Source organism: Chionomys nivalis, chromosome 7, assembly GCF_950005125.1.
Source record: "Chionomys nivalis chromosome 7, mChiNiv1.1, whole genome shotgun sequence".
Taxonomy (NCBI): domain Eukaryota; kingdom Metazoa; phylum Chordata; class Mammalia; order Rodentia; family Cricetidae; genus Chionomys; species Chionomys nivalis.
Window position 1 is genome coordinate 37469621 of NC_080092.1, and position 26210 is coordinate 37495830.

Consider the following 26210-nt stretch of genomic DNA (forward strand, 5'->3'; position numbering starts at 1 on the left):
GATAGTTTGGAGACATCCCCTGCTTTGCCTCTGTTGCACCCATCCCATTTTCCCCACCCTGTGATGGCCTGGGAAGGAGCAGAAAGCTCCTGGCTTTCTCATGTTACAAGCCAGGGAAGCCATGACTTCTTCCTGCCTCATGTTTCCACACCATCACCTTCAAGAGTCTTCTGATTCCCAGAAGCTTGCCAAAGGCTCTTTGTCATTTGACCCCAACTTACCTTTCCAGTCCCACCCCACTTCCCATGTGATCTGCACCCTTGCTGGCTATGTTGGCCTTCTCTTCCTTTGTAAAATGCTTGATCCCAGATCCTAGTGGTTCATCCCTTTCCCGATCAGCTCCACTTTGTCCTGGTCAGTCCCCTACACTTGCAGCTCCACAACAGAACCAGAAGGCCAAGGAGTTTGTTTTGTTTTCTGTGTGTATGTGTGCTCATAAGTGTGTGGTACATGTGTGCATGCATGGGTACATGTGAAGGCCAGAGGTTGATGTCAGGAATCTTTCTAGATCCTTGTCCTTATTTGTTGAGGCAGGGTCTCTCAGTTGAACCCAGAGCTTACCAGTTCTGGCTGGCCAGCTTGCTCTGGGGATCTCCTGTGTCTGCCTCCCTGGAGCCGAGCTCACAGGCAGGTTACCCCACCTGCCTGCCTCCCTGAAGCTGAGATCACAGGCAGGTTACCCCCACCTGCCTGCCTCCCTGGATCTGAGCTCACAGGCAGGTTACCCCACCTGCCTGCCTCCCTGGATCTGAGCTCACAGGCAGGTTACCCCACCTGCCTGCCTCCCTGAAGCTGAGAACACAGGCAGGTAACCCCACCTGGTTCTCATGCTTAAGCCAGAAGCACTTTAGTGGCTGAACTGTCTGCCCAGGCCCAGGCCAAGGTCAATGTTTTGGCTGCAAGCTGGCTGCCAACTCAGTGGGTGGTGCTGGCAAGATTCACCAGCTCACATTGCCCTCCTGGACACCAAGAGCTTCCAGGAGAGGAATTCTGTCTTGCTTGTTCCCCGAAAGACAGTGCTGATGAGAATAAGAAATGCAATCCAGGATCCAAATACTCTGATCTCCCCGTGCCTCTGCCACCCTAGGACGTTCCGTCATCTGGCTGAACTGGACGTCTCCGTCTCCCTACCTCAGTATGTCAAATGCTGGGACCGTGGGCGTGTGCGACTATGCTGTGTTCTGCTAAGAACTTTCTAGCAGGCTGCTACTGACCTCAGGATAATTAAATTCTCCCAGTGCTAAAGAAGGTCTCAGATTCCCTGGAGTGTGTCCACCTGCTCCATCTCACTGCATGCCATTCTCTGTGTGATATTATTCTTCAGTCGCCCTGAAACATTTCCTCGCATTTGAGGATGTTGGACTTTTCCTGTTTGGTTCAATTCAAGTTATTCTCTCTGCTATGCTTCTGCCTCCCAAACGGGAGCCCTGGCCTCCCCTCTTAGCTGCCCCTTGAGCTCCCAAAGACAGGTTAGCTGTCATGCAGAGTGCCTGAATGCCACTGATCCCACTGGGATCTGACATTGCCTCTCCCATTGAGAATAGCAGTTCTCAACCAGTGGGTGGCAGGCCCTTTTGGGGTTGGGGGACAAACCACCTTTTCATAGGGGTTGCCTAAGATTATCAGAAAATACAGATATTTACATGATAATTCATAGCAGTAGCAAAATTACAGTTTTGAAGTAGCAAGGAAAATAGTTTTATGGTTGGGGGTCCCCACAACGTGAGGAACTGCAGCGGGCTGCAGCGTTAGGGAGGTTGAGAAGCACCGTGTTAGAGAGTGAGCTTGTGAGGGCAGCCGTGGCCCAGCCTGTTCTCCCAGCATCCGGAAGCAGAAGCAAGAGGATCAAGAGTTCTGGACCAGCTGAGTCACATAGATGAAGGTCAGCTTGAAGTATGTGAGGCCCTGTCCCTCAAACCAGCAACAGCCAGCTCACAAAACCCAACAGGGAACAAACACTGAGCACACAGACATGTTCTTTTAGTGTGGAAGCATAAACCCTAGCAAGATTATTACTTCAATAAATGAAATCTTCATCAGTGCCCAGCCTCTTAAATTTTTTTCTTAGACTTATTTATTTTATGTACATGGATGTTTTTCCTGCATGTGTGTTTGCATTCTAAGTGCACATAGTGCCTTCAGAGGCCAGAAGACAGTGTTGAGTATCCTGGACCTGGAGCTGCAGGCAGTTGTGGGCTACCACTGTGTGTTATGAGAATCGGACCTGCGTCCTCTACAAGAACAGCAAGTGTTCCTAATGTTTGAGCCAGCTCTCCAGCCCACCCAGCCTCCTTTTATTTTTTTTATTTTTTATTTTTTTTTGGTTTTTCGAGACAGGGTTTCTCTGTAGCTTTGGTGCCTGTCCTGGAACTAGCTCTTGTAGACCAGGCTGGCCTCGAACTCACAGAGATCCGCCTGCCTCTGCTTCCTGAGTGCTGGGATTAAAGGCGTGCGCCACCACCGCCTGGCCCCAGCCTCCTTTTAAATATTTTCTTCTTTTCACTCTTTTGGTTTATCCAAGGGGGTGCTGCATCCTGCATCGGACACATGACTAATGACCAGGAAACGATCAGTGAGCCCATCTGGCTCAGCATTCACTGTGGAAGGCAGAGAATGTGGGGCATAGCACGAGGGAGGGCAGACAGGTGCAGAGCAAACACTCGAAGGCGGTGGAGGCCTCACACCAAGGCCACGAAGAGGAGTGGGGGAAGCCAGCACATTCCTGGACCCAGGACCTGGCAAGTGACCTGGGACTTTATAATATCCAAACGTGAACTCCCTTACTGTTAGGAGGCAGAGAACAGAAACAGTTGTCCCCCTCCCTTTTTTATGGCGGTTGTCACCACACCACACAACACAGTACTGGTGCAGACACCCAGCATGGTACTGGATGACCCAGCATGGTACTGGATGACCCAGCATGGTAATGGATGACCCAGAAGTGTAAATGGTCTCCACACATCTGCCGCTCTAACTCAGAGCTAAGGCCTGTAACACTGAGCAACACTGAATGCTCTAGAAGAGGTCAGACTGGAGAGGTGGCTCAGCACTTAAGAACACAGACTGTTCTTGCAGAGGACCTGGGTTTGGTTCCCAGCACCCGCATAGTGGCTCACAACTGTCTCTAATTCCAGTTCTAGAGGATTCAGTGCCCTTTTTTGGTCTCCTTTGGCACCAGGAGCATACATACACACAGGCAAAAATATTCAGAGACATAAAATAAAATTAAATAAACTTTAAAAAGATTTAAAAATGAACAAAACAGGTGTGGGCTGATAAGATGGCTCAGTGGGTAAAAGTGCTTGCTGCTAAGCCTGAAAACCTAAGTTCAATCCCCAGGACCCATACAATAGGAGAGCATGGATTATTTTTTAAGATAATATATATGCACAGATTAAATAATATATATGCATAGATTAAATAATATATATATATATACATATATATTATTTAACTTTATTTTATGTGTATTGGTGTGAATGTATCGGTTTATTAAATCCCCTGGGACTGGAGTTACAGTTGTGAATTGTCACATGGGTGCTGAGAATTGAACCCAGGCCTTCTGGAAAAGCAGCCAGTGCTTTTTAACTGCTGAGCCATCTTTCCAGCCCAAGAATGTATTCTTACAAGTTATTCTCTGATCTCCATAATTCTGCACATGCAGACATACATGGATATTTGTGAGTGTACACACACACATACAGACACACACGTGTTCAAGGTCAGCTTGGGCTATATGAGCTGTCTCAAAAGACAAACAAATAAGAGGAAAACCTTGGAATGACACTACGGGAAATGATCAGTGCTTCCTGTACACAATGAACCGACCATCTCTAGACAAACAGGAGCCCCTCCACCACATGAATCCCCACTGCATATAATGGGCTCTATTGCTATGGGAAACACCACACTAGCTTTCCTAGACATTTTTGGAGAGTTATGTTCCACCTTCCTATCTGTTACACATTGGTAGGGAAAGAGGTATGGCCCCTTCTAGCTAGACAGTGGCCCCTTGTATGCTGGAGAAAAGAAATACCTAAGGAATGACTGGAAAAGGCTTGCTATTCTGACTACAACCAGCAGGTGACAGGACAAGCACGTTCATCTTCCTGGAGACACTCGGGGATGGAGCAAGAAACAGACTATGAAACATAGACTATGGAACCCACCCAAAGGATCCGGAGCTCTTGCTGAGTCTGGCCCCCCACAGAAGCCTCCCCGTGATCCTTCTAATGAGGTGGGCCAGGGACTTGGAAGACTGGATGCTCTCTGCCCAGCAAATGAGACAACAACTGGGAATGTGGAAACACAGTGGGACTTGGGGAGCCTGGCCCAGATCATCGACCTAGAGAAATCCAGGTTGGAGCTAGTTTCTGGCCACTCATCATCAAGAGCTCCAAAACCTGCGTAGACTTCCTACTCAAGGGAGGTTTCTGCAGCCCAAATCTACAGGACTCCAGTCAAGTCACACCCCGATGCCAATGGGAGGTCTTCCATAGTGTGGGCCCAAGTAACCAACCTTGGCTTCTGATGCTCGGACCAAGTGCAGAGCCCTTGTGAATGAGCTCACATCGATTCATCTGTACACAAGGGAAGTGATGATGTGAGCTGGGTCTGGGGTGAGCTGGAGCGTGTGTGCTCTGCCTAAGGGCAGCTCCACTGTACAGATATACATGGGGATGGGTACTCAATTTGGTTAAAGGTGGCAAGCATTCAGGTGATGCAAGAATTTTCTGACTCAAGTGGTTTTCTATATATTTTATTCCTTAAAAATTTCTATTTTAGGGGCCGGCAAGATAACTCGGCAGTTAACAGCACTGACTGCCCTTCTGGAGGACCTGGGTTCAATTCCCAGCACCCACATGGCAGCTCACAACTGTCTGTAATTCCAAGACATGACATCCTCACAAAGACATGCATGCAGGCAAGACATCAATGTACATAAAATAAAAGTAAACAAACCATTAAAAATTATTTTATGTGTATGTGTGAATGCCTGTAAGTATGTATGTGCCTAGTGTTCTCTGAGGTCAAAGAAGGCATTGAATCTCCTAGAGTTACCAGTGCTTGTGAATTAACATTTGTATCCTCAGAATTGAACCTGTCCTATGTTCTTTATTTTTTGTTTGTTTTCTTTTTCTTTTTTAAATGAAACGTTTATTTATTTATTTATTATTTATACAGTTTTCTGCCTGCATGTATTCCTGCAGACCAGACGAGGACACCAGCTCTCATTACACATGGTTGTGAGACACACATGTGGCTGCTGGAAATTGAACTCAGGATCTCTGGAAGAGCAGCCAGTACTCTTAACCACTGAACTATCTCTCCACTTCCTGTTTGTTTGTTTTCTGAGGCAGGTTTCTCTGTGTAGCCCTGGCTGTCCTGGAACTTGCTCTATAGATCAGACTGGCTTCAAACTCACAGAGATCTGTCTGCCTCAACATCCCAAGTGCTGGGATTAAAGGTGTGTACCACTAACACCCAGCTAAGACTGTGTTCTTAACCACTGAGCCAGCTCTCCAACCCCTTTCCCTTTATCCCTTTCTACCTCTTTCTGTCTATCCCTTCTCTCCTTCCTTCCTTTCCTTTCCTTTTTTCTTTGTAGCCAAGGCTAGCCTTGAACTCTTTACCTCAACAATGATTTTATTGGACTTACTTACAGAACTCACAGGAGCATGGAGACTCCATAGCAGCCACAGTGGAAAGTCTTTGCTCAGTTTGGATGATGGCTTCCCTATAGCTGCCTAGAGGTTTTACCTAATTCAGAAAACCTTTCCTAGCTTTTAACTTTGAACATTTGATCCTCTTGCCTCAGCTTTCAGAGTGTTGGGATTACAGTGGAAATCACTGCACGTCATTTTACTTTTTTTTTTCTTTTTTGAGAAAAGGTCTCATGTAGCTCAAGCTTACCTTGAGCTTGACATAGCAAAGGATGACTTTGAACTTCTGATTCTCCTACCTCTACCTGCAAGTACTGGGATTATAGGTGTGCACTCACGTCTGGATTTATGCAGTGTGAGGCATGGAACTGGGGGGCTTCACAAATGCTAGGTGAGCACTCTACCAACAGAGCTACACCCCAGCCCCCTCTTTTTTTGAGACAGTGCTATGCTGTAGCCCAGGCTGACCTTGAACCCCCAATCCTCCTGCTTCTGCCTACAAATGATTACTACTTCAAAGGAGGGTCTTGGTTCCTAAAGGGCAGCAGGAAGGGCTAAACCTTCTAGGAGGCTCCATCCAGCCTGCCAAATCTTTTCCAGTATAGACATAGAAAGACCTTGCTGTCTGGGCCCCAGGAAGATTGTCCTGTGGTCGATTGGTGAGAATGAATTGAATCATGTTGCCGATGTTTAACATACTATGGGGAGCTGTGTGTGTAATAGTTTTAATCCTTACACTGGTGTGACAGGGACAAAGAAAGTTTAAAGCTTCCTTGGAATCTCTGACTTCATCCTCAGCGTAGTTTCCTACCAAGCCAGTTTTTATAGATGATGATGAAACTGAGCCCAGAGACAGGCCAGCTTGAAGCCACATTGAGAAAACAAGCAGCAGGCCTGCCCCAGCCTGCCCTGTCTACAGGATGAAGCTGAGTATCATCATGACTGTGGGCATTTGCTTCTTGGTGCCACTTGATAATCCCTACAGCACTGCTGCTGTGGTTAAAGAGAGGCTGCTGTAACCATGTACGTCATCATTCACACGGGGAAAAGTTAAGGTTTTCAGGGGTTGACCCCTGACTTTCACTTGCCTTACCCCTGGGGACAGCCCAGTATCTGACTGCTCATGGCTCTTCCTCTGTCCACCAGTTGCCCCTCCCTAGGCCACGCCCCAAAGGCCTACCTTGTGATGTCGCCGCTTCCTCCTAAAACGCAGCAGCTCCTTGTGTTGCCGGGACACGAAGTTCACCGCCGCATATTCCAGCAGAGCCGAGAACACGAAGAGCAGGCAAACAGCCATCCAAATGTCAATAGCTTTCACATAGGACACCTGGAGTGAAGGTGGGAGAAAGCACGGGGAGGTGAGGGGAGAGGAAAAGGTCCTGAAATAGTGGGTGGAAGATTCATAAGCAGTTTGTAAGCTTTAGGTCCTGCCCTGTTCTGAACAGTGCGATGAACTCTCGTGTTGTCCTACGCCATCCTGCCGATAACATAAGCCATTCTCTCCCAAGCGTATCCACTCTGCGTTCACTACCTTTCTACCAGTCACGGTGTGGCCATGCGCATTATCAGATGGACTCTGCCCAAAGCTTAATTTACTTAATAATGGCTCCAAAGTGCAAACACAGAGATGTTGGGAATTTTGATATGATCAGAAAAGCTATAAAAGGCGTCTTTTAAACAAAACGGCGAAGTTCTCAATTTAATATGGAAAGTACCCTTTGTTGACATTGCTAAGATCTACATCAGTAACACATTTTTATTTTAAGAAAATCCTAACTTTTTTATTTTACAGGTTTATTTTTTATGTTTTTTATATATAGATATTTTGCCTGTGTGTGTGTGTGTGTGTCTATGTACCACATGCCTGCAGTTCCTGAAGAGGCCAGAGAGGGCACTGGACCCCTTGGGACTGCAGCTACAGAAAGTTATGAGCTACCATGTGGGTGTTGGGAATTGAACCTGGGTCCTCTAGAAAAGCAGTCAGTACTCTTAACCATTGGGCCATCTCTCCAGCCTAAGGATACATTTAAAAATTTTATTTTTAAATTATACGTTTCAGTGTATATTTGCATGTGAGTATAGTATCTGCAGAGACAAGATGAGGTCATCAGATCTTCTGGAGCTGGAGTTATAGACAGTTGTGAGCTGCCCAGTGTGGTTCTGGGAACTGAACTTGGGTCCTCTGCAAGAGCAGCAAGCACCCTTAACCCCTGTCCATCTGTCCAGCGCCACAGCAGAATACATTTGTCTACAAAATTATGATATGCATAGGAAAGGAATATGGCATATAGGGTTTGGTACCATTGTCTTTTTATGCAGTTTCCAGAGGGAGAGCACAGTGGAGTGTCCCTAGAGTATGATCCCAATGGGTAAGAGGAGATTGTTGTATTGCATGTGGATGGGGCATTGCCTGCTCTTCAGTAACTTCCCTCCCTCCCCTCTGCTCTTCAGCTGGGATATTAGGATGGAAGGAGCAGAGGAAGATAGAGAAAGCACATGGAACAAGCTGGGCAGAATGTCAGGGAAAAGATGATGCTGACGTGAGAAGGGATGAGAGGAGGATGGCGTGGAGTGGAGCATCGTATCCCAGCTTGGGAGGATGCTGGACTGAGCATTGGCATGAAAGGAGGCTGTTAGCAAACAGCACTGTCAGACCCTCAGAAACTGTCACTTCCAGAATCATTGACCGCACTGGCAGAAACTGCTACAGTCACGTGACCTAGACCTCTCTTGATTAATACCAAAGGCTCATAGCCATCCTGAGGGAATTTATTCAAGGAAAGCAGTTGATGGCTGAGAGATGGCTCAGTGGAAAAGGGCACTTGCTGACAAGCCCGATGACCTGAGTTCAAACCCCAGGACCCACGTGGTGGACGTGAAGAACCAACTCTCCTAAGTTGTTCTCTGACTCTGTTCTCTGACCCCCCCCCTCCAATGAACAAAAAAGTAACAACAGCAACAACAAAAGCAGCTGGATTGTGGAGAGACTAGCAAGTTCACAGCATTGTTTTAAAACTGTTTAAAGCTGGTATCTTTTACCCATCACATCTCTGTTTCTCCAACCCTGAAGATCAACTAATCTGCTTTGTGTTTCTGTGGTTTCTCTGTTCTGAACATTCCCGAATTCCATTATGAGATAATATTACAACATGTCTCCTTCCATGCCTGGCTTATCCCACTTATAATATTTTTTAGGCTCATCTAACTGTTACATGCAACGGTGGTGATTTATTAGCATTTATTTATTTTTAAATATTTATTTTATATTTATTCATGTGTCTGTGCATGCATTTGTATGTGTAGACGTACATGAGTGCAGGGCCTGTGGGGGCCAGAAGAGGTCATCAGTTCCCTAGAGCTGGAGTTACAGGTGGTTTATGCACTGCCCTACATTGGTGCTGGGAACCCAATGGCGGTCTTCAGCAAGAGAAGCAAGTGCTCTTAACTGCTGAGCTGTCTCTCCAACCTCAACAGTTTATTTTTGGTTGTGAGCCTAGCCTTTAACGGCTGAGCCGTCCCTCCAGGCCTCAACAGTTTATTTTTATGGCTTAATAATATTCGATTGCATGGATACACAGCACTGTTTTTGTCCGTCCATTGGACGTTGGATATCAGTTATCTCCATCTTTTGGTGGAACTCAGAGTGAGGCTGTGATCCGCCCTGTAGAGAGTCTGTGTGCCCTGATTCATTTCCCCTGGGGGCTTTGGGCGCTTTAACTGGCCCTTCTCCCACCCTAACTCTCCAGACCACAGTAGCCTTGAAAATCAGCAGCCGGAAAAGCACAGTAATAACCAACCACCAGGCAGCCACTGGAGAGGGCAGAGGAGCTGCTTGACTCTGGTTCCCAGGGCCCTGCCCTCTGCCTTTGGCTTCCTCAGCTGTCCCCTTAGAACGCCTGCTCACTGGCTGCCTTTCTTTGACCTGATTTGGAGTGGGCCCTGGGAACAGTTTTCATTTGTGTCTTTTTAATCTGGGGGACCTTGGTTGAAAACAATTAGTGGCAGTTGCTATCAGAGGCACTGAGGCAAAGTGATAGGTTAATCAAAAACACGAAAGAGGGGACTGGGGAGAGAGCTCAGTAGTGGGGCACTTGCCTGGCAAGCTCAAGGGCCTGGGTTCAAGCCTTTGCAATGCCAAATAAAAAGTTCAGGAAAGCGAGCTACGTCACGAGATGCCATCACAGCAGGCTAATCTGTGAGTGCTCATGGACAACCTAGGATACCCTGACCCCCAGCAGGAAGTAAAGGCTGAAGCCAAGCTGTGCACTGCCTGGCTAATGCTGACTCTAGCAGACTCTCTCAGGAGGAGATGGGGGACATTCCATAAAAATCTGTGGTTTTTTGTGTGGCCACCAGGCTGAGTGAGCCAGACTTCAGTGGTTGACATAACACAGAATACAGGGTTCACAGAACCATTTGGGACAAAGAATACATGTCAACAACAAGTCCTTAGGGGGTAGAACCCGAGTTCCAAAAATGGCCATGTTGTATTATGTAATACGAGTGATTTATTAGGTGTGCAAAACTAGCAAACAAACAACTCAAAACAAAAAATAACTCTCCCACCAGAAAAATATGACCCAGTTACAGGAAAAAGAATATGGATCAAAGAGGTGGCACCTGAAGACACCAGATATCAGACTTAACAGGCCTAACATTTTGTTTTATTTTTAGTTATGTGTATGCATTGTGTTTGTGTATGAGTATTTGTACAAAAGGCTAGAGGCATTGGATCCTATGGGGTTGGATATATAGGAAGCTGTGTTGTGGGAGCAGGGAACTGAACTAAGGTCCTCTGCAAGATCAGCGAGCGCTTTTAATCTCTAAGCCATCTATCTAGTTCCTTTATTTTTATTATTCTTTTTTTTTTTTTTTTTTTTTTGGTTTTTCGAGACAGGGTTTCTCTGTAGCTTTGGAGCCTGTCCTGGAACTCCCTTTGTAGACCAGGCTGGCCTCGAACTCACAGAGATCCGCCTGCCTCTGCCTCCCGAGTGCTGGGATTAAAGGCGTGCGCCACCACCGCCCGGCTATTTTTATTATTCTTAAAGATAGGCTATCATATAGCTTGTCTTGAACTTGCTGTATAGCTGAGGATGACCTAGAACTCCTGATTCTTCTGTCTCTGCCTTCTAAGGGCATGTGTGCCACTACCACACCGGATAGAGAAAGACTTTAGTTATCTTAAATATATTCAAGCAATTGACAGAACTGTGTATAGGAATTTGAGCGTGGTGGCATGCATACATCTTTACTCCCATGACTAAGGAGGTTGAGGGTGGAGGATTGCCATGTATTCAAGGCCAGCCTGGGCTATAGAGCAGTCTGTCTCAAATAAAACAAAAACAGCACAAAGAAGCTAAAGGAACATTTGAGAATGTTCTCTCACCAAACAGGACACATTAGTAGAAAGGTAAAAATTATAAGAGAGCCAAACGAAAACTCTGATGTTGAAAGTCAATTATTAAGATGAGAATTTCACTAGAGAGACAGCAGTGGGTATGAGGAGATAAAAGAAAGAACCAGAGAAAGTGGAGAAAAGTCAGCAGTGTTGAGATCATGAGTATGTGGAGAAGAATGAGGGGAGAGGAGCACAGCCACAGAGACTCATGGGAAACCACCAAAGCCACCAACACATGATGACTAGAACCTCAGAAGAGGCAAAAAGAGGTAGAATAATTGATCAATAACCTACCCTATGCCTATCATCTGTTTAATAATCAACTCTCAATTATCTTTCAATCTATTAATAACCTATCATCTATCTATATATCATTGATTTTCTATAATGTCCTCTAGCTGTCTACTCATCTATCTGTCATGTATGTATGTATGTATGTATGCATATATGTATGATCTGTCTATCTGTTCTTGTTTCTTTTTTGTTGCTGGGACAAATGCTCTGACCCACAGCTACTAGGGGAGGAAAGGGCTTATTTGGATGACACTTCCAGGTCACATTTCATTACTGAGGGAAATCAGGGTGGGAATTCAGAGTGATCCTCGAAGCAGAGACCACGAAAGAATCTTACTTGCTGGCTTCCTCTCTGCTCACTTGTGCTCAACTAGCTTTCTTATATAGCTCTGGATCACCTACATAGGGATGGCACTGCCCACAGTGGGCTGGGATTTCCTACATCAGTTAACAATTAAGACAATCCCTCCATAGACGTGCCCACAGACTAATGTGATCTGTGCAACCCCTCAGTTGAGAATCCCTTGGATGATTCTAGGTTGTATTGAGTTGATAGTTAATGCTAGCTAGAAGTGTTTATGTATGTACGTATGCATGCATGAATGTATTTATGTCTACATGTATGCCATCTAATATATCTGTCTACCTTATCTACAAATAGCATCTTTCTATACTATGTGGCTATTTCTGTATCTATCTATCTCCTTATATAGATAAACAAAACATAAGTACTAACAATTGGTGAATGTAGGTGGAGCGTTTCTCGGATACTCTTTTGGTGTCGCTGTGTGAAAGCAGAAGCAATGTGTGGTCCTGGCTGGAAACGGTGCAGACACTGTTTATCACCAACATGGGCCTGGCATGAATAGCAGAGCACAGTGCTGTGTCTGGTGCTAGCAGACAGAATGGGAAGTGCCTTGGACAGTTAGAGTGAACGGAGCAGAAACTGGGCCTGGCATTAGGGAAAAGCAGAGCAGGATGAAGCAGCGATAGGCAGGGGTGTGGTACGTCTCAGGAGGGTGTCAAGGAGTGGGGCATGGTGGCAGAGTTATTCCTCACTAGGGGGCATGGAGCGGCAGCAGTGTAGGGAACAGAACGTATGTCTAGTGTTAAGGGTGAATCAAGCAGTCTGTGTTGAGTCTGGTGAGAGGACTGATGAGACAGAACGCCGAGTCAGACAAGCATGGAATAATTTAGCAACCTAGGACTCCACACGCCCTTCTCCAGACAATGCGTATAACAACCTAGGTCCCCTTACCCCCTGCATCATGCTGTATGCCCACTGTGGATAATGGCCATGAAGAACTTTCCCTTTGTGGATATTTTCTATTCAAATATTTTCCTGGATGTATCTGGGTATAGGAAGGAGGGGGCTGATCCAGTCTGATTTGGTTTGGGAATCATGAGCGGTACGGCGCAGTGTGTCCTCTGAACAAACTGGTAGGGAAAATTCTCTCTTTACCATCTTTTGTTGCTGTTGTTCTTTGTTTTGAGACAGGAGATCATTATATAGTCCTGGCTAGTTGGGAACTCACTATGTAGATCAGGTTGGCCTGACCTCAGAGATTTACCTGCCTCTGCTTGCCAAGTACTGGGATTAAAGGCGTGTGCATACCCTGACCCTTATTTACTGTTTTATACCTCTACATAATTGGGTGTACATATGATTAAAATCAGATGCATCATGGAAAAGAGCATGCACAATAAAGCTTATATAACTCGAATCTGTCAATCACAGTAGAGAACCACCGAGATCATATTCATTAGTCATCAGTCCCTCCTTCCTTCAGGACCCATAAAAAGAAGTCCCACACAGTGACTGGACCCTTGAGCCCTCTCTCACTCAGGTGGCTTGCTGTTGCTCTCTTTGGCAGGGTGCCCAATTTATATTCTGGATTTACTTACGAATAAAGTTTTCCTACTATTCTGCAAACTGTATTCATCTTCCCTCACCCTCTAATTCTTTGAATAAGATGCTAAGAACCTAGAAACTGTGGTCCGGACAGAGACTTCTGGAAACAATGCTACACACAGCATGTATATACATGGTGACACACTATATGCTCCTCATGTTTCAGGCAGGGATGAGGGATGCTGGCTTCTTCTCTATTCTAGGGTTCAGTACTCCCCAATGATGCCACTCACCTTGGGTAGGGAGGCTCGGGAGCCAGAGCTCTGTGTGGTCATGGTGAGCACAGTGGTGATGCCCAGTCCCACACGAGCTGGTGCAGCATCCATGTTGATCCAGAAGGAGATCCAGGACAGGATGACGATAAGCAGGCTGGGGATGTACATCTGGATCAGGTAGTAGCCCATCTGCCGCTCCAGGTGGAATCGGGCCTCAATGCAGGTGAATTTACCTGCAAGGAACGACAGCAAAGGAGCCATGGAACATGCTAGAGAGTAGCAGTGGTATCAGGGTCAGCTTGACTGGAGTCCTGATTCAGCCCCATGCGGTCTGTACTCATAGGCAAGTGCTTGAATTGTGCTGGGCCTCAGTTTCCTCACCTAGGGTAAATGGTGTAACACAGTTGACCCTCCACATCCGTGGGTTTTACATCCATGGTTTTAGCCAAGTGCAAGTAGAAATAAATATTCAGAAGTTCATCTCCTCTGAACATATGTAGGCTTTGTTCCTGTCATCGCACCTCAGACAACAGGCGAACATCTGTGTACACAGCATTTATGCTGAGTTAGGTATTGTCAGTCACCCTAAGAGAATGTGTGCAGAAAGATGTGTGTATATCATATGCAGACACTGCCCCGCTCTACCAAGGGGACTTGAGCATCTTTGGCATCTTTGCCTCTAGGTATCTGAGGGGGTCCTGGAAACAACCTTCTGGGAACACGAAAGGATGAACAATACATACTTCATATGGTGACTCTTTAAAAATTTACATGTATTTATTCATTTGTGGTGTGTGTGTATGCACAAGCGGGAATGTCATACCATGGCCCTTGTGTGGAGGTCAGAGAACAGCTTGTGGGAGTGAACTTATCCTTCCACCATGTGGCTCCCGAGGAGCAACCTACGGTTGCCAGGCTTAGTGGCAAGCGCTTTACCCTTGGAATCCTCTTGCCAGTCCTCATATAGCGGCTCTTATGGTTTTAGGGGGTGAAATAATATGGTGCTTATGAAGAACTCTGACAGTCCTCACACATCGTGGGTACTCAGCAGCTCCATTTGCCACCACCATCATGACCACTGTCATTATAATTATCACCATCACCAACGTCATTATCACTGTCATCTCGATCACCATTGTCCTTTCAGAGTCATTACCATCTTCATCACTGCCACCATCATTGGGATCAGCTTAATTGCCATCTTCACCATTTTAATTATCTTCACCGTCATTGTCATCACACTCACCGCCACCACCGCCACCGCCGCCACCACCGCTGCCACCACCACCGCCACCACCACCGCCGCCTCCGCCACCGCCACCACCGCCACCGCCGCCGCCACCACCACCACCATCACCACCGCCACCACCACCATCACTATTTGTTTGCTAAGAGAGAGTACAGGTGGGGTTTCCAGACCCTTCTGCTCTGGTGTCCCCAAACATGACTCAATTCTGTCACTTCTTGTAAACCTTTTGTTTGATGACTCTTATTTGAGATGTTCATACCCGTACTTTTGGACATCTTTATTTCTTCCTAAGCATTTCTTTCTGCTAACTCTTGGGTTTTAAAATGACTTAATCCCAACTCTGCTTAAGAATCCCTTTGTTTGTTCCTTCTTTTCTTATATGAAACACTTCCTGTCCTCTACAGGAGAGTTCAAACTCTGTAGACTGTCCTGCCTGTATTTGTAGCAATTTCCCTCTTCCATTACCCTAATAGTCACTCTGTGTCCCCTGTCCTTGTCTGGAGCATGCCTACTCTGTTACCCTTCTGAACTTTATCTTGCCAGTATCTTTGCTCCTCTTCTTTCCCTCGGCCCAGAAAATACCTTTCCTCTTGCAGGGATGTTTTTCCACAAAGTGGCAGAAGGCTCCTTTCCTTGTTCTCAGCTCTGCTCCTGAGATCACCCAAGCCTTTAAGTCACAGAACCGCTGCTGAGTGAGTGAGTGAGGGAGTGAGTCAGCCAGTCTCTCTCTTTCGATCTTTGGCACTGGACTGTGCAGCCTTTTTTCTCTTTTCACTCACGTATTACTGGAACTGGGACCATGCCTGTCCCAGGGAAGGGTCTAAGTTCCTGTCTACTGAAGCCGGGGACCAGGAGATTTCATGGGGCTCCTTGTGATCAGCGCCCTGTCTATCTTTCACCTCTGTCCCCATAGGGCTTGATCCAAGACTGTAAAGGTGAAGAGTGGAGGAGGGAAGGAGAGGGAAGGTTCCCTGCCCATCAGCCTCTTTCCACCTCTTGTCTGCTGTCAGTAATGCTGCTGCAGGCACAGAACAATCGCGTCTCTGAAATCCTTCCTTTACTTTCTAGATGGATACATAAAAGATTATTGTTGCATCAGGATGCAATGGATGAGAAGAGAAAAATAATAGAGTATTAGTCTAAAAATAAGAAAATTGGGCAGAGGAGATGGCTTATTGGGTGAAATTCTTCTTTGGATGAGCAGCTGTAATCCCAGTCCTGGGGAGGAGGCAGGTGAATCCCAGGAGCTTTCTGCCAGCCAGTCTACCCCAAATGTTAGTCCAGTTTAAAAAGAAAGCAGAGAGTGATAGAGGAAGGTACCTGCCATCCTCTGACTTCTGTGTGTACAAGCATAGTAACACATATTTGTATATACACACGAGAGAGAGAGAGAGATTGAGAGAGAGAGAGAGAGGGAGAGAGAGAGGGAGAGAGAGAGAGATCCTGCCATTTTCAAATATATGAATGGAATCGGCAGGCCCTTTCCTACCAAGTGAAGTGAACCAGATACAAAGACAAGTACTTTTCCATTTCGGTTATGCATATGGTCTGTGGCAAGCAAACTCACAGAAGCAGAAGGTGGAATGGTGAAGTTTAAGTGAGATAGCAGTCCAAGGGTGCAAAGTCTCAGTTATGTAAGATTATTAAACTCTGGAGATGTTGTATTGTGCTCCTGGTCCTGATCCATATACAGCCCTTTGCCAAGAGGGTGGTTCTTAGGTGTACGTGTGTGTACATGTGCACGCACGAGGTGTGACACATATCCATTGGCTTGATTGTGGTCTCCATTTTACAATAGATAACATGCACATCAATACATACACTATTAAATTTTGTCAGTCAATTCTAGCCCAGGAAAGAGCGGGATAAAAAGGAAAATCCTGCACAGTGGTAAAGTCAGTGACTTGGGAGGGTCTGCTGTGTCATTTGGACCCATGGTCAGTGGTTATTCGTGGTGGCCACTGGGAGTCCTATTATCTCAGAGTCAGCACACTCAGGGGCGAAGTACATCTTCAGACATCTGGAGACTTCTGTGCAGTGACCCAGAAAGCTGAAGCTGTCCTAGGCAGACCAGAGCCCAGGCTGCCTGTCTCTCACAGGGGCTTCCACTTACAGTGGCTTCTCTTGCGCCCCTGTCTGCCTGGACCTGCCATTCTCCTACAGCAGGCACACCTCCCCTCTGCTCAGCTAAGATCAGGCACGCCCGTCCTCTTGCCCCTCCCAACAGTGCTCACAGGAGCTGGCTTCCTGTCTGAGATGGGGCATATATGGTCTTATGGTCTAAGCCCAGTTCCTTTCTGAATTCAATCTTTCCTAGCAAAGGTTAGACTCATCATGGAAGACAGACAGCTGACCAAGTATCTGGGTTCCCCTTCTCTACCCACCATGGCTCCCAGAGAATGGACCAATTTCTTTTTTTTTTTTTTGGTTTTTTGAGACAGGGTTTCTCTGTGGTTTTGGAGCCTGTCCTGGAACTAGCTCTTGTAGACCAGGCTGGTCTCGAACTCACAGAGATCCGCCTGTCTCTGCCTCCCGAGTGCTGGGATTAAAGGCGTGCGCCACCACCGCCCGGCTGGACCAATTTCTAATGTTTACTAATTACCATTTAGAACCATGGCCTCCCAGCTCCCTCTTGCTTGGGCGGGTCCAAGGCAAGCACTTTACTTCTGCACACAAGTTTCTGTGTGGCAGAGCCCACACTCCGTCTATCAACCCCCCCTCCTTGCCTCAGTGGCAGGACCCCCTACGCAGAATAAAGAGTATTTACTAGCTTCCTTTGTAATTAGATGTGGCCTGGGCTTATGTTAACATCCCCAGGACTCACTGAAATAACATCTCAATGACACTTTTTTTTGTCCAAACCTATTCCATTAACCACCAGGTGATAAACACAGACCACGCAGTTCTGCGACTGAATGGTGTCTGAGATGCCCTGGGGATGGCATGATGGTTTCTGGCACCCACCTGTGTTGTAGTGCTTGGTGCAGTATCTCAGGTCCTTCTCCTCTTTCAGGATAAACTGAGGCAGGGTCAGTCCATCTGCCACCTGCACCGCTCCCTGCTCCTGCCACTCAAAGATGAGGTCATTCATGGTGTATCCAACTGGGAGGGATCGGGAGAAGGAACAGTCAGCAAGGTCTCTGTGTTACACTTAGGGTTGAAGGCTTGGTGAAGCCTCAGATCACGGTGGAGGTCAGGGAATTCCATTGCCTTTTCTTCTTTACCTCCCTTGTATAGGAGGTGAATTGTTGAAATTTATTCCCCAGCCCTCCCACCTAGCTTGGTCCTGGGGCCCTGCTCCTCACCCCAGGATGAAGGGTGATTGACAGCCAACACTTCTTGCACATGCCACCCCCAAAAGCTTCCCCTTTTGTTCCCTACAGGTTTTCCTTTGGGGAGTGAATCTACCAGGTGTGATCTTGATGAGAAGCGTAGGTGGGAAATGGTGGCCCAATCAAGGCAACCAGATTTCTGCTCCAGGACCAGCTCTTTTTTATTTTCTTGAGACATGGTCTCATGTAGCCCAGGCTAGCCTCAAACTCACTATCTAGCTGGATCTGTCTTCAAACTCACAATCCTTCTGCCTCAGCCTCCTGTGGCATACATGACCTAGGTAGTTTCTACCTTGTGTGTGTGTGTGGTATAATATATATATATATATATATATATATATATATATATATATATGTTCATGTGGTTATGTGAATATGTACGTGTAAGCCAGAAGCTGATGTTGGATGTCTTCCTCAATTGCTCTCTATGTCATTTATTTTTAGAAAATATTTTATTGTTATTATTTGTGTGTGTGTGTGTGTGTGTGTGTATGTATGTGATAGTGTTACATGCATGCAGATGGCCTCAGAGGCCAGAGGTGTCAGATTTTCCTGGAGCCTGATTTTCAGATGGTTGTGAGCCGACTAACGTGAGAGCTGGAAACTGAACTTAGGTCTTCTGCAAGAGCAATATATGTGTTCTTCTTCTTAAAAATGTTTTATTTGTTTTTATTTTATGTGAGTTGGTGTTTTGCCTGCATGCATATCTAATTATGTGAGGGTGTCGCATCCTCAGGAACTGGAGTTACAGTTGTGAGCTGCCCTGTGGGTGCTGGGAATCCAGGCCCTCTGGCTCCAGCCCTGCAGTATGAGCTCTTAACCACTGATCCATCTCTCTAACAACCACCTTAGTTTTTGAGACAAGATCTCACTGAACATGGAACACATTGCTTCAGTTGGGTTGGTTGGCCAGTAAGTTCCAGAGATCTGTCCATCTCTACCTCTCTGCCTGTGCTTGGCTTTTACATGGGTCTGGGGAATCCAAACTCAGGTTCTGATGCTTATGTAGCAGACACTGGACTGGCTAAACCTCTCCCCTGGTTCTGTTTCCTCCTTCCACCAATACACTCCACTAGCTCCTCTTTGCTAGAGTGAGTTGGGCAGTCAGTTGTCTACCTTTCCTGCAGGTGACTATCTTCAGACCATGACTTCTCTAGTTGCCTGCCTCCCCTGCTGGTGAGCATCCTCAGACCATGACTTCTCTAGGTCATTTATCTTCATTCCTAGCAGACCCATTCACAAGGGACTTGATACCGTGCTTCCTCCTTGGAGGATGCAGCTGACAACAAAGTCTGTACCCCAGTGAGACAGAGTGGGGGAAGTTATATTTCTATTGTATATTCTCAAAGGAACCCTCCCCTCCTTGGCACTTTGAACTATAAAAGTACTCTCTTGGGTTCCAGTAATTAGGGAATTTCTGCCCAGCAAAGGGTAAATAGGAGCCTGGTTCCTTTAAAAAAACAAAACAAAACAAAACAAAACAAAAACCTAAAAACGATTCTGGCAAGGGACTCACAGCTTTCCAGTTGCATGATACACGTCTGTACGTCCATCGGGAAGTTCTTCAGGTCCATGGGGCAGGCCAGCGTCAAGGTGATTCTGAGAAGAGAAGGGACTGGGCTGATGTGGGGCCCACACTCGGGGAGTCTGTGCCTCCATACTTTTGCCAGTTGAAATCATTGTTTTAGGGTGGGGACCGGAGACCCGAGGACCAGTGCTTAGAGAAGAAGTGTGCTCACATTTCCAAATTCCTGGGATGGCAGAGCAGGCTTGGTGATGGAAAGGAGGTGGCCAGAGTCAGAGGGACTTCTGGATTTCTCTGAAACTTTCTTGGATGCTAGAGACCTCTGTTTTAGCAGGTTGCTGGGGTGCCAGGTGCTACCCTATGCCAGTTCTTCCTTCAGGTTTTCCATTGAGTCCCCAGCCCCAGGTGCTCCTACGCCTCGGCAGTAAGTGCTGCACATGGCCCTTGGCTGCTTCCAGCCACACACGGGGCCTGTCAAAAGTGAGTCCCCCTACCTCCACTGCTGACTGTTCCCACACAGCTGACTCACATCTGTGGGTTCAGGCAGAGACAGGTGGAGAGCAGTGGGCCAGTTATTTATTTTGGGGGTGTTCAACCCTTATAAAAGCTGCAGCCCCAGAGCCAGAGGGAGCCATTCTGTGACACCCCAGGCAGGTAGCTGAGTCCTGGCGGAGCTGATTCTGGGATTGGTGGACATAACTCCCTGCTGTCCTGAGGTCAGCCCTACTTCTTTGAGGTACCCAGTTAGAGATGTCTCCATAGAACACAGCCACTACCACCACAGCTGCACACCTGGCCCTTTGTAATGTCCCTTCCAGCTCACACCACAGGTGTGTGGATGTCCTCCAAGAGCATTTAAAACAAAAAGCAGGAGGGGGATGGGAAGGAAGAGGGAGGAGAAGGGATGCAGCGAAGGGGCGGGAGGAGTGAGGAGAAAATGAGCGAGGCCCATTTCTGAAGATAAAAGCTCCGAAGCGGGGCAGCTGTCAGACCGGGTTAATTTCCAGATGCGGAATGACATTGCTTTCTGCTGACCTGTCCTTCTGTCAGGTTGCACCGGGACTCTGCTTCCCAGAGACATGAAACTGTTCTGGCAGCAGAGACTTCTAGGCAGAAGTGACCCTCCCTCCAGCAACCCACCGGGACGTTGGTGGCTGACTCTGAGACCCATGTCATTCTTCATCTACATGTGGCTGGTAGGGTGAAGTCAATCCGCAGGGTGGTGAGGGTTCCACGTCCCATCCCCACAGACTGTGGGGGTACTGAGCCCACTCCCCTCTGAGGGTCAGGATCAGCCCAGTCTCTGCCCTTTCCATCCTTCCCCATCCTGGATATTTAAGGCTCCTGTCTGAATAGGAGGTGAGACTTCTCTCCCACTGAGGAACTGAAGGGTAGAAGAGATGGTCACTTAGCTCTCTGAAGCTCCTTTAAGTCAGAACACATCCGTTCATTATCATGTATTGATGTGCAGACGTTAAGCGGTGGCCCATCGCCATTCTGATTCTCCAGAAGTCCTGGGACCCAGGTGGAAAGCTGTGGCTCTTTTAATTCTCCGGCGGGCATGGGACCCACACTAGTACCCCATCAGAACTTACTTTCTGACAGGAACCACGAAAACTTGGGAAGGTTCCTAAGTTTCCACATCCGTACTTTTCTGATGTATATAACGGGATCATCAAACCTAACTCATGAGTTATATAATTATGTAATACATAAGCAGAGCTCTGCATGGTACGTTCCCCAAGATGCCAGTGCGCGAGCATGAGCCCATTTTTCCATTTGTATTGTCCATTGTCCCTGTGCCCTGGGGGAGGAGAGTAGGGACTAGAGGTATGTGTGTGTGTGTGTGTGTGTATGTGTGTAGGGGACAGGGAGCGGATGTCACAGGACACTCTGAAAGTTTAGCACTTAACTAATGTCTATAGACTCAGGCACGGGGAGAGGTCCTGTCTCCCAAGGTTTAATATAAGGCAAGTGGGATTTAAGGCAGGGAGGCAGCAACCCTGGCTCATCCTCGTGGAACGTGCCATTTACCCAGTGGTCCCATTTACTGCCAAGCTGCTGTGTCTTGGCAAGCTTTGTTCCTCTAGAGTTGCTACCGACCCTGTCTGAGAAGTCTATTTTGCCTTTTTGTTGAAACACAGCGTGACTTAAACGCCACTTTCCCTCACAAGCCTTTGTCCCACCCTCTCTCTGTGCCTATCATTGGCTCTAGAACTCACCTGATGCTGTAGAGGACATTGCCATTCCGGGAGATTCTCAGCAATTTGTTGTCAGTGGTGATCTCGTGGAAGTGGGCTCCCTTTTCGTTGGCAAAGAACAGGTCAGGCTTCCAGATGGAATCCAACATGGATGGGTCAAGGTCCAGGGAGTCATCAGGGTACTCATTGTAGGCCAGACGGGGGTCATTCCACTGCTGCCTCAGGAAGATGTTGACCCTGTAGTCCTATAGCCCCAAGACAGCAGTAGGGGTGGGGTTAGGCTCTGGGTGCCAACTCTCAGAGGACTGGGTGCTTATGGCTCATGGGCTCCAAAACCTATCCTGGAAGAGGCTGAGTGTGCCTGCCTCCCCTGGTGTGCCTGGGCACCAGGAAACCAACAATCACTCCTTTCTGTCCTCAGCTAAGTACACATAAGTCTGAACTTTAGAACAAACATTTTATTTTGAAGGAATTTTGAAGGAATTTCAGCATAGGAGGTTGAGGCAGTACTGCCATGAATTTGAGGCCAACATGGGTTACATAGCAGATATTGGGTCAGGACTGCAGAACATGACTCTGTCTTAAAACAACAAACAAACAAACAAACAAACAAAACAAGAACCAAAAAAATTAAAAAATAAATTTCAACAGCTAATGTAATAGATCTGTTTTCTTGTTCTTTAAAGTCAAAACACTTCTTTCTTCGTTCCTTCTTTTTTTTCTTCCTTCCTTCCTTCCTTCCTTCCTTCCTTCCTTCCTTCCTTCCTTCCTTCCTTCCTTCCTTTCTTCCTTCCTTTCCTCTTTCTTGTGTGTGTGCAGCACACATGTGATGGTCAGAGGACAACTTGTGGGAGTTACCATCTCCTTCCACCATATGGGTCCAGGGGATTGGACTCAGGTCACCAGGCTTGATGGTGAGCACCTTTACCTGCTGAGCCATCTCCCCAGTTCCCTGTTTTTAGCTTCCTGTTAACATATTATTATATTTACTTTCTATTTTTTGTTTTTTTTTTTGAGACAGAGCTTCCCTGTGTAGCCTTGGCTGTCCTGGAACTCGCTCTGTAGTAGACCAGGCTGGCCTTGAACTCTAGAGATCCACCTGCCTCTGCCTCTCGAGTGCTGGGATTAAAGGTGTGTATTGACACATCCAGTTTACTCTTCCACATTATAAATAAATAAGTGTAAAAAGAGAAGTTCAAGGTCATTCATAGCCGTGGAGTTTGAGGTCATGCTAGGATACAGGAGACTCATGCGGCCAAGGCAGGTCCAGCTGAAGCTTTCTTCAACTCCTTTCACCAATCATAGAGTTACGGAGAGGCCATTTTAGTTTCGTTCACACCTGGAGAAGCTGTCAGCTGGGCAGATGTAGGTAAGGAATATTCCATTAAAAATATTTCAGTAGGAAGTCTTTTAGGGGCTGGAGAGATGACTCAGTGGTTAAGAGCCTTCTAAAGGACCCAGGTTTAATTCCCAACACCCACATGGCAGTTCACAACTACCTGTGACTTCAGCTCCAGGGCGACCTGACACCCTCTTCTGGCCTCTACCAGCACTGCACACACCCACTCATATACAAACAAACATATAAAGACCAAAATAAGTCTTAAAAAAAGGAAAGTGCTTTGATTTTGATGAAAAGGTACTGTAAACTTGGGGTCCATGAATGTAGTAGCACTGTAAATAGAATTTGGGGTGCATTTCTGTTTCCCAAGGCAGAAGGGCAGAGCATCAGTGTTGAGCTACCCAAAGGGCATTACTCTCCCAAAGACTAATGACCCCAAGTCTGCTTTTGGTGCCAATCTTCAAGAAATAACATACACACACACACACACACACACACCCATGCACACACCCACATCCATGTACATACCTCCAAACCCATGCACCCAACCATTCACCCACACATACATCCACACCCATGGACACTCATGTGTGTGCACACACACCCCACACACCCCTACTTGTCTGCATACACACATACCTACAATGCACATCCCCCATACCCATGCACCCACCCACTCACCCACATATACACCCACACCCATATTTGTGCTTGAGTGCACACAAACACACACATATACATACACATTCGAGATAACACTCTTTCTCCGAGGGTGCCATAAAAGTGAGACCACATCGTCTTTTCTTTTGGAGAGCTGCTTCTGAGCCCTCATCAGTCTTGATTGGTCACTAGTGGGGATAAGTGAGATCTTCCCACGCTCACTTCACCCCTGTCTACCGCCTCCCGTGTGCTCCATTCTGGTGGAAATATCAATAGCTTCATAAAACATTTCAAAGCGTTTTATAGGATTTTCCTATAATTTAATTGCAGCCTGCCCCTCAAGCCCCATAGAAGGTGACACTTGGTCTCATAATCTCAGGTCTTATGAGTCTCATGATGAGGACTAGGCCTGGATATTGTTTAAAAAGCCCAGTTCCAGGGCTGGAGAGATGGCTCAGCGGTTAAGAGCATTGCCTGCTCTTCCAAAGGTCCTGAGTTCAATTCCCAGCAACCACATGGTGGCTCACAACTATCTGTAATAAGGTCTGGTGCCCTCTTCTGGCCTCTAGGAATACATGTAGACAAAATATTATATACATAATAAATAAATAAATATTTAAAAAAAAAAGCCCAGTTCCAGGGGATCTGACACCCTCTTCTAGCCTCCATGGGCACTGCACGCACAGAAATAAATGAGGTGAAATACCCATACATATCAATAAAAATAAAGAAATAAAAATAAAAAATTTCAATTATATTTGTTTAATCTCTGTGTGTGTGCACACACGTGTGTATGTCTGTGTCTCTCTGCGTATGTGTGTGCACGCACAAGCGCATGAGTGAAGATGTGGAGGTCAGAGGACAACTTCCAGAGACACATTCTTCCCTTCCAGCGCGGAGGACTCCGGTCTCAAACTCGGGCTGTCAGGCTTAGTGGCAAGTACCTCTACCCACTGGGCCATCTCACCAACCCTGGATGTTGGCTTTTGTTTTTCTCGCATTGTTGGTGACAGCTCTAAAGCCAGCCCCTCCTCTCCTTCACCTTTGGAGCTTACACGGAGAGTGTGTTAGGATGGGTTCTGGGAGTAAACAGACTGAATGATTGGGTAGAAAAAACCTCCAGTCCCCAAATCCCAGTCATGCTTTTGATGTTCCTGCTAGTGACATGTCAAGGCTGGGCATGTAGCTTTGAGGAAGAAAAGGAAGTGACATTTCTTAAAATGTTTTCCATACTGCCACACACGTTTAATTCTCACAAAAGCTCTGCAAACAGACACCCAGATTCTTAAGACCAGGGGGAGAAATGGGCTTGGAGAGGCTGAAGGATGTGTCCAAGAACAGGGTTGATGGACTGGGGAACAGGGCTGGGATCCTCTTGACCCAGCCCTCTAGTGGAAACAGGACTTGCATGGAGGAAGTTGGTTCTTGCTTTGGATACTCTGGCCCTTGTTGCCTGCCGAATTCTGTGAACTCAACTTAAGCCCCACCTCTTCTACTAGCTGGATGCTCTAGGTACCCCCTGGCTTTCTTGCTGAGCTCCCATCTGTGTGTTTCCCCCCCGAGAGCGGCTCCTCCCAATTGTGGTTGGCAGCAACTGGAAAGGATGATGCTGAACTCGTGTTTTCCCTGCAGCAGCTCTGCTACCCCCAATAGTCCCCTCCTACATTCATGTCTTACTTTTTTTCTTTTTAGCAGAAGTAATGTATGTAAACAAAGAGAATCGTGTATCATTTGAAAGAAGAAATAGATCCCATAGGATCTCAGAACGAAATGATAAATGACAGTCAGGGCCAGAGACTGGGACAGCCTACGGTAGGGTCCCCAATGCCTGACTTCTCTGGCCCACGGCCTCCAGTTCCTGACAGCTTCCCTGGCTCCTGAGTTCTCCCCATGACCATTGGCTCCTCCTGGAATCTATTTCTTAGACAGGCTCCCACCATGGAGTTTTCCTTTTAGGGTTGGTAAACAGTTGGGAATGAAGCTCAGAAGAGATCAAAATGAGTGGTTCAGTGGGCTGAAAGTCAAGGGCTGCTTTGGCTTCTTAGCCTTACACTTTGCTGGCTTGGTGTTTGACATATGTGGAGTCCATGTGCAAGTTCAGAACCAGAGAGGTAACAATGGAATTTTTCAACCAAGGACTTAAGGTACCACTCTCTCAAAGGCAGTTCAAATCCCCAAAGTGGGGGGCACTCAGAGGTATAGTCAGTTCAACTATCTTCAGCATCAACTCACCCCACTTTCAAGACTTGAGATTCCTTGACATTCTGATCTCTGGTAACTGGACAACTAGTTGCTTTGCTTATAAGACCAGCAAAAGACATTAACTCACCCATCCATCCATCATCCGCTCATCCATCCATCCATCCATCCATCCATCCATCCATCCATCCACCTGCTCATCCATCCATCCACCCATTCA

The 26210-nt window shown here is 46.8% G+C and overlaps 1 protein-coding gene across 2 annotated transcripts in view; it reads right to left on the bottom strand.

The window, feature by feature from the left end:
• Glra1 (glycine receptor alpha 1) overlaps positions 1–26210 on the bottom strand; it is an 86292-nt gene that overhangs the window by 711 nt on the left and 59371 nt on the right. For both annotated transcript variants that reach the window (XM_057775193.1, XM_057775192.1), the window contains exons 4-8: positions 21811–22034; positions 19580–19662; positions 17696–17833; positions 13501–13715; positions 6844–6990 (exon numbers count right to left, since the gene is read on the bottom strand). In XM_057775193.1, the coding sequence (XP_057631176.1) occupies positions 6844–6990; positions 13501–13715; positions 17696–17833; positions 19580–19662; positions 21811–22034 (807 nt within the window). The remainder of the gene's footprint in view (positions 1–6843; positions 6991–13500; positions 13716–17695; positions 17834–19579; positions 19663–21810; positions 22035–26210) is intronic.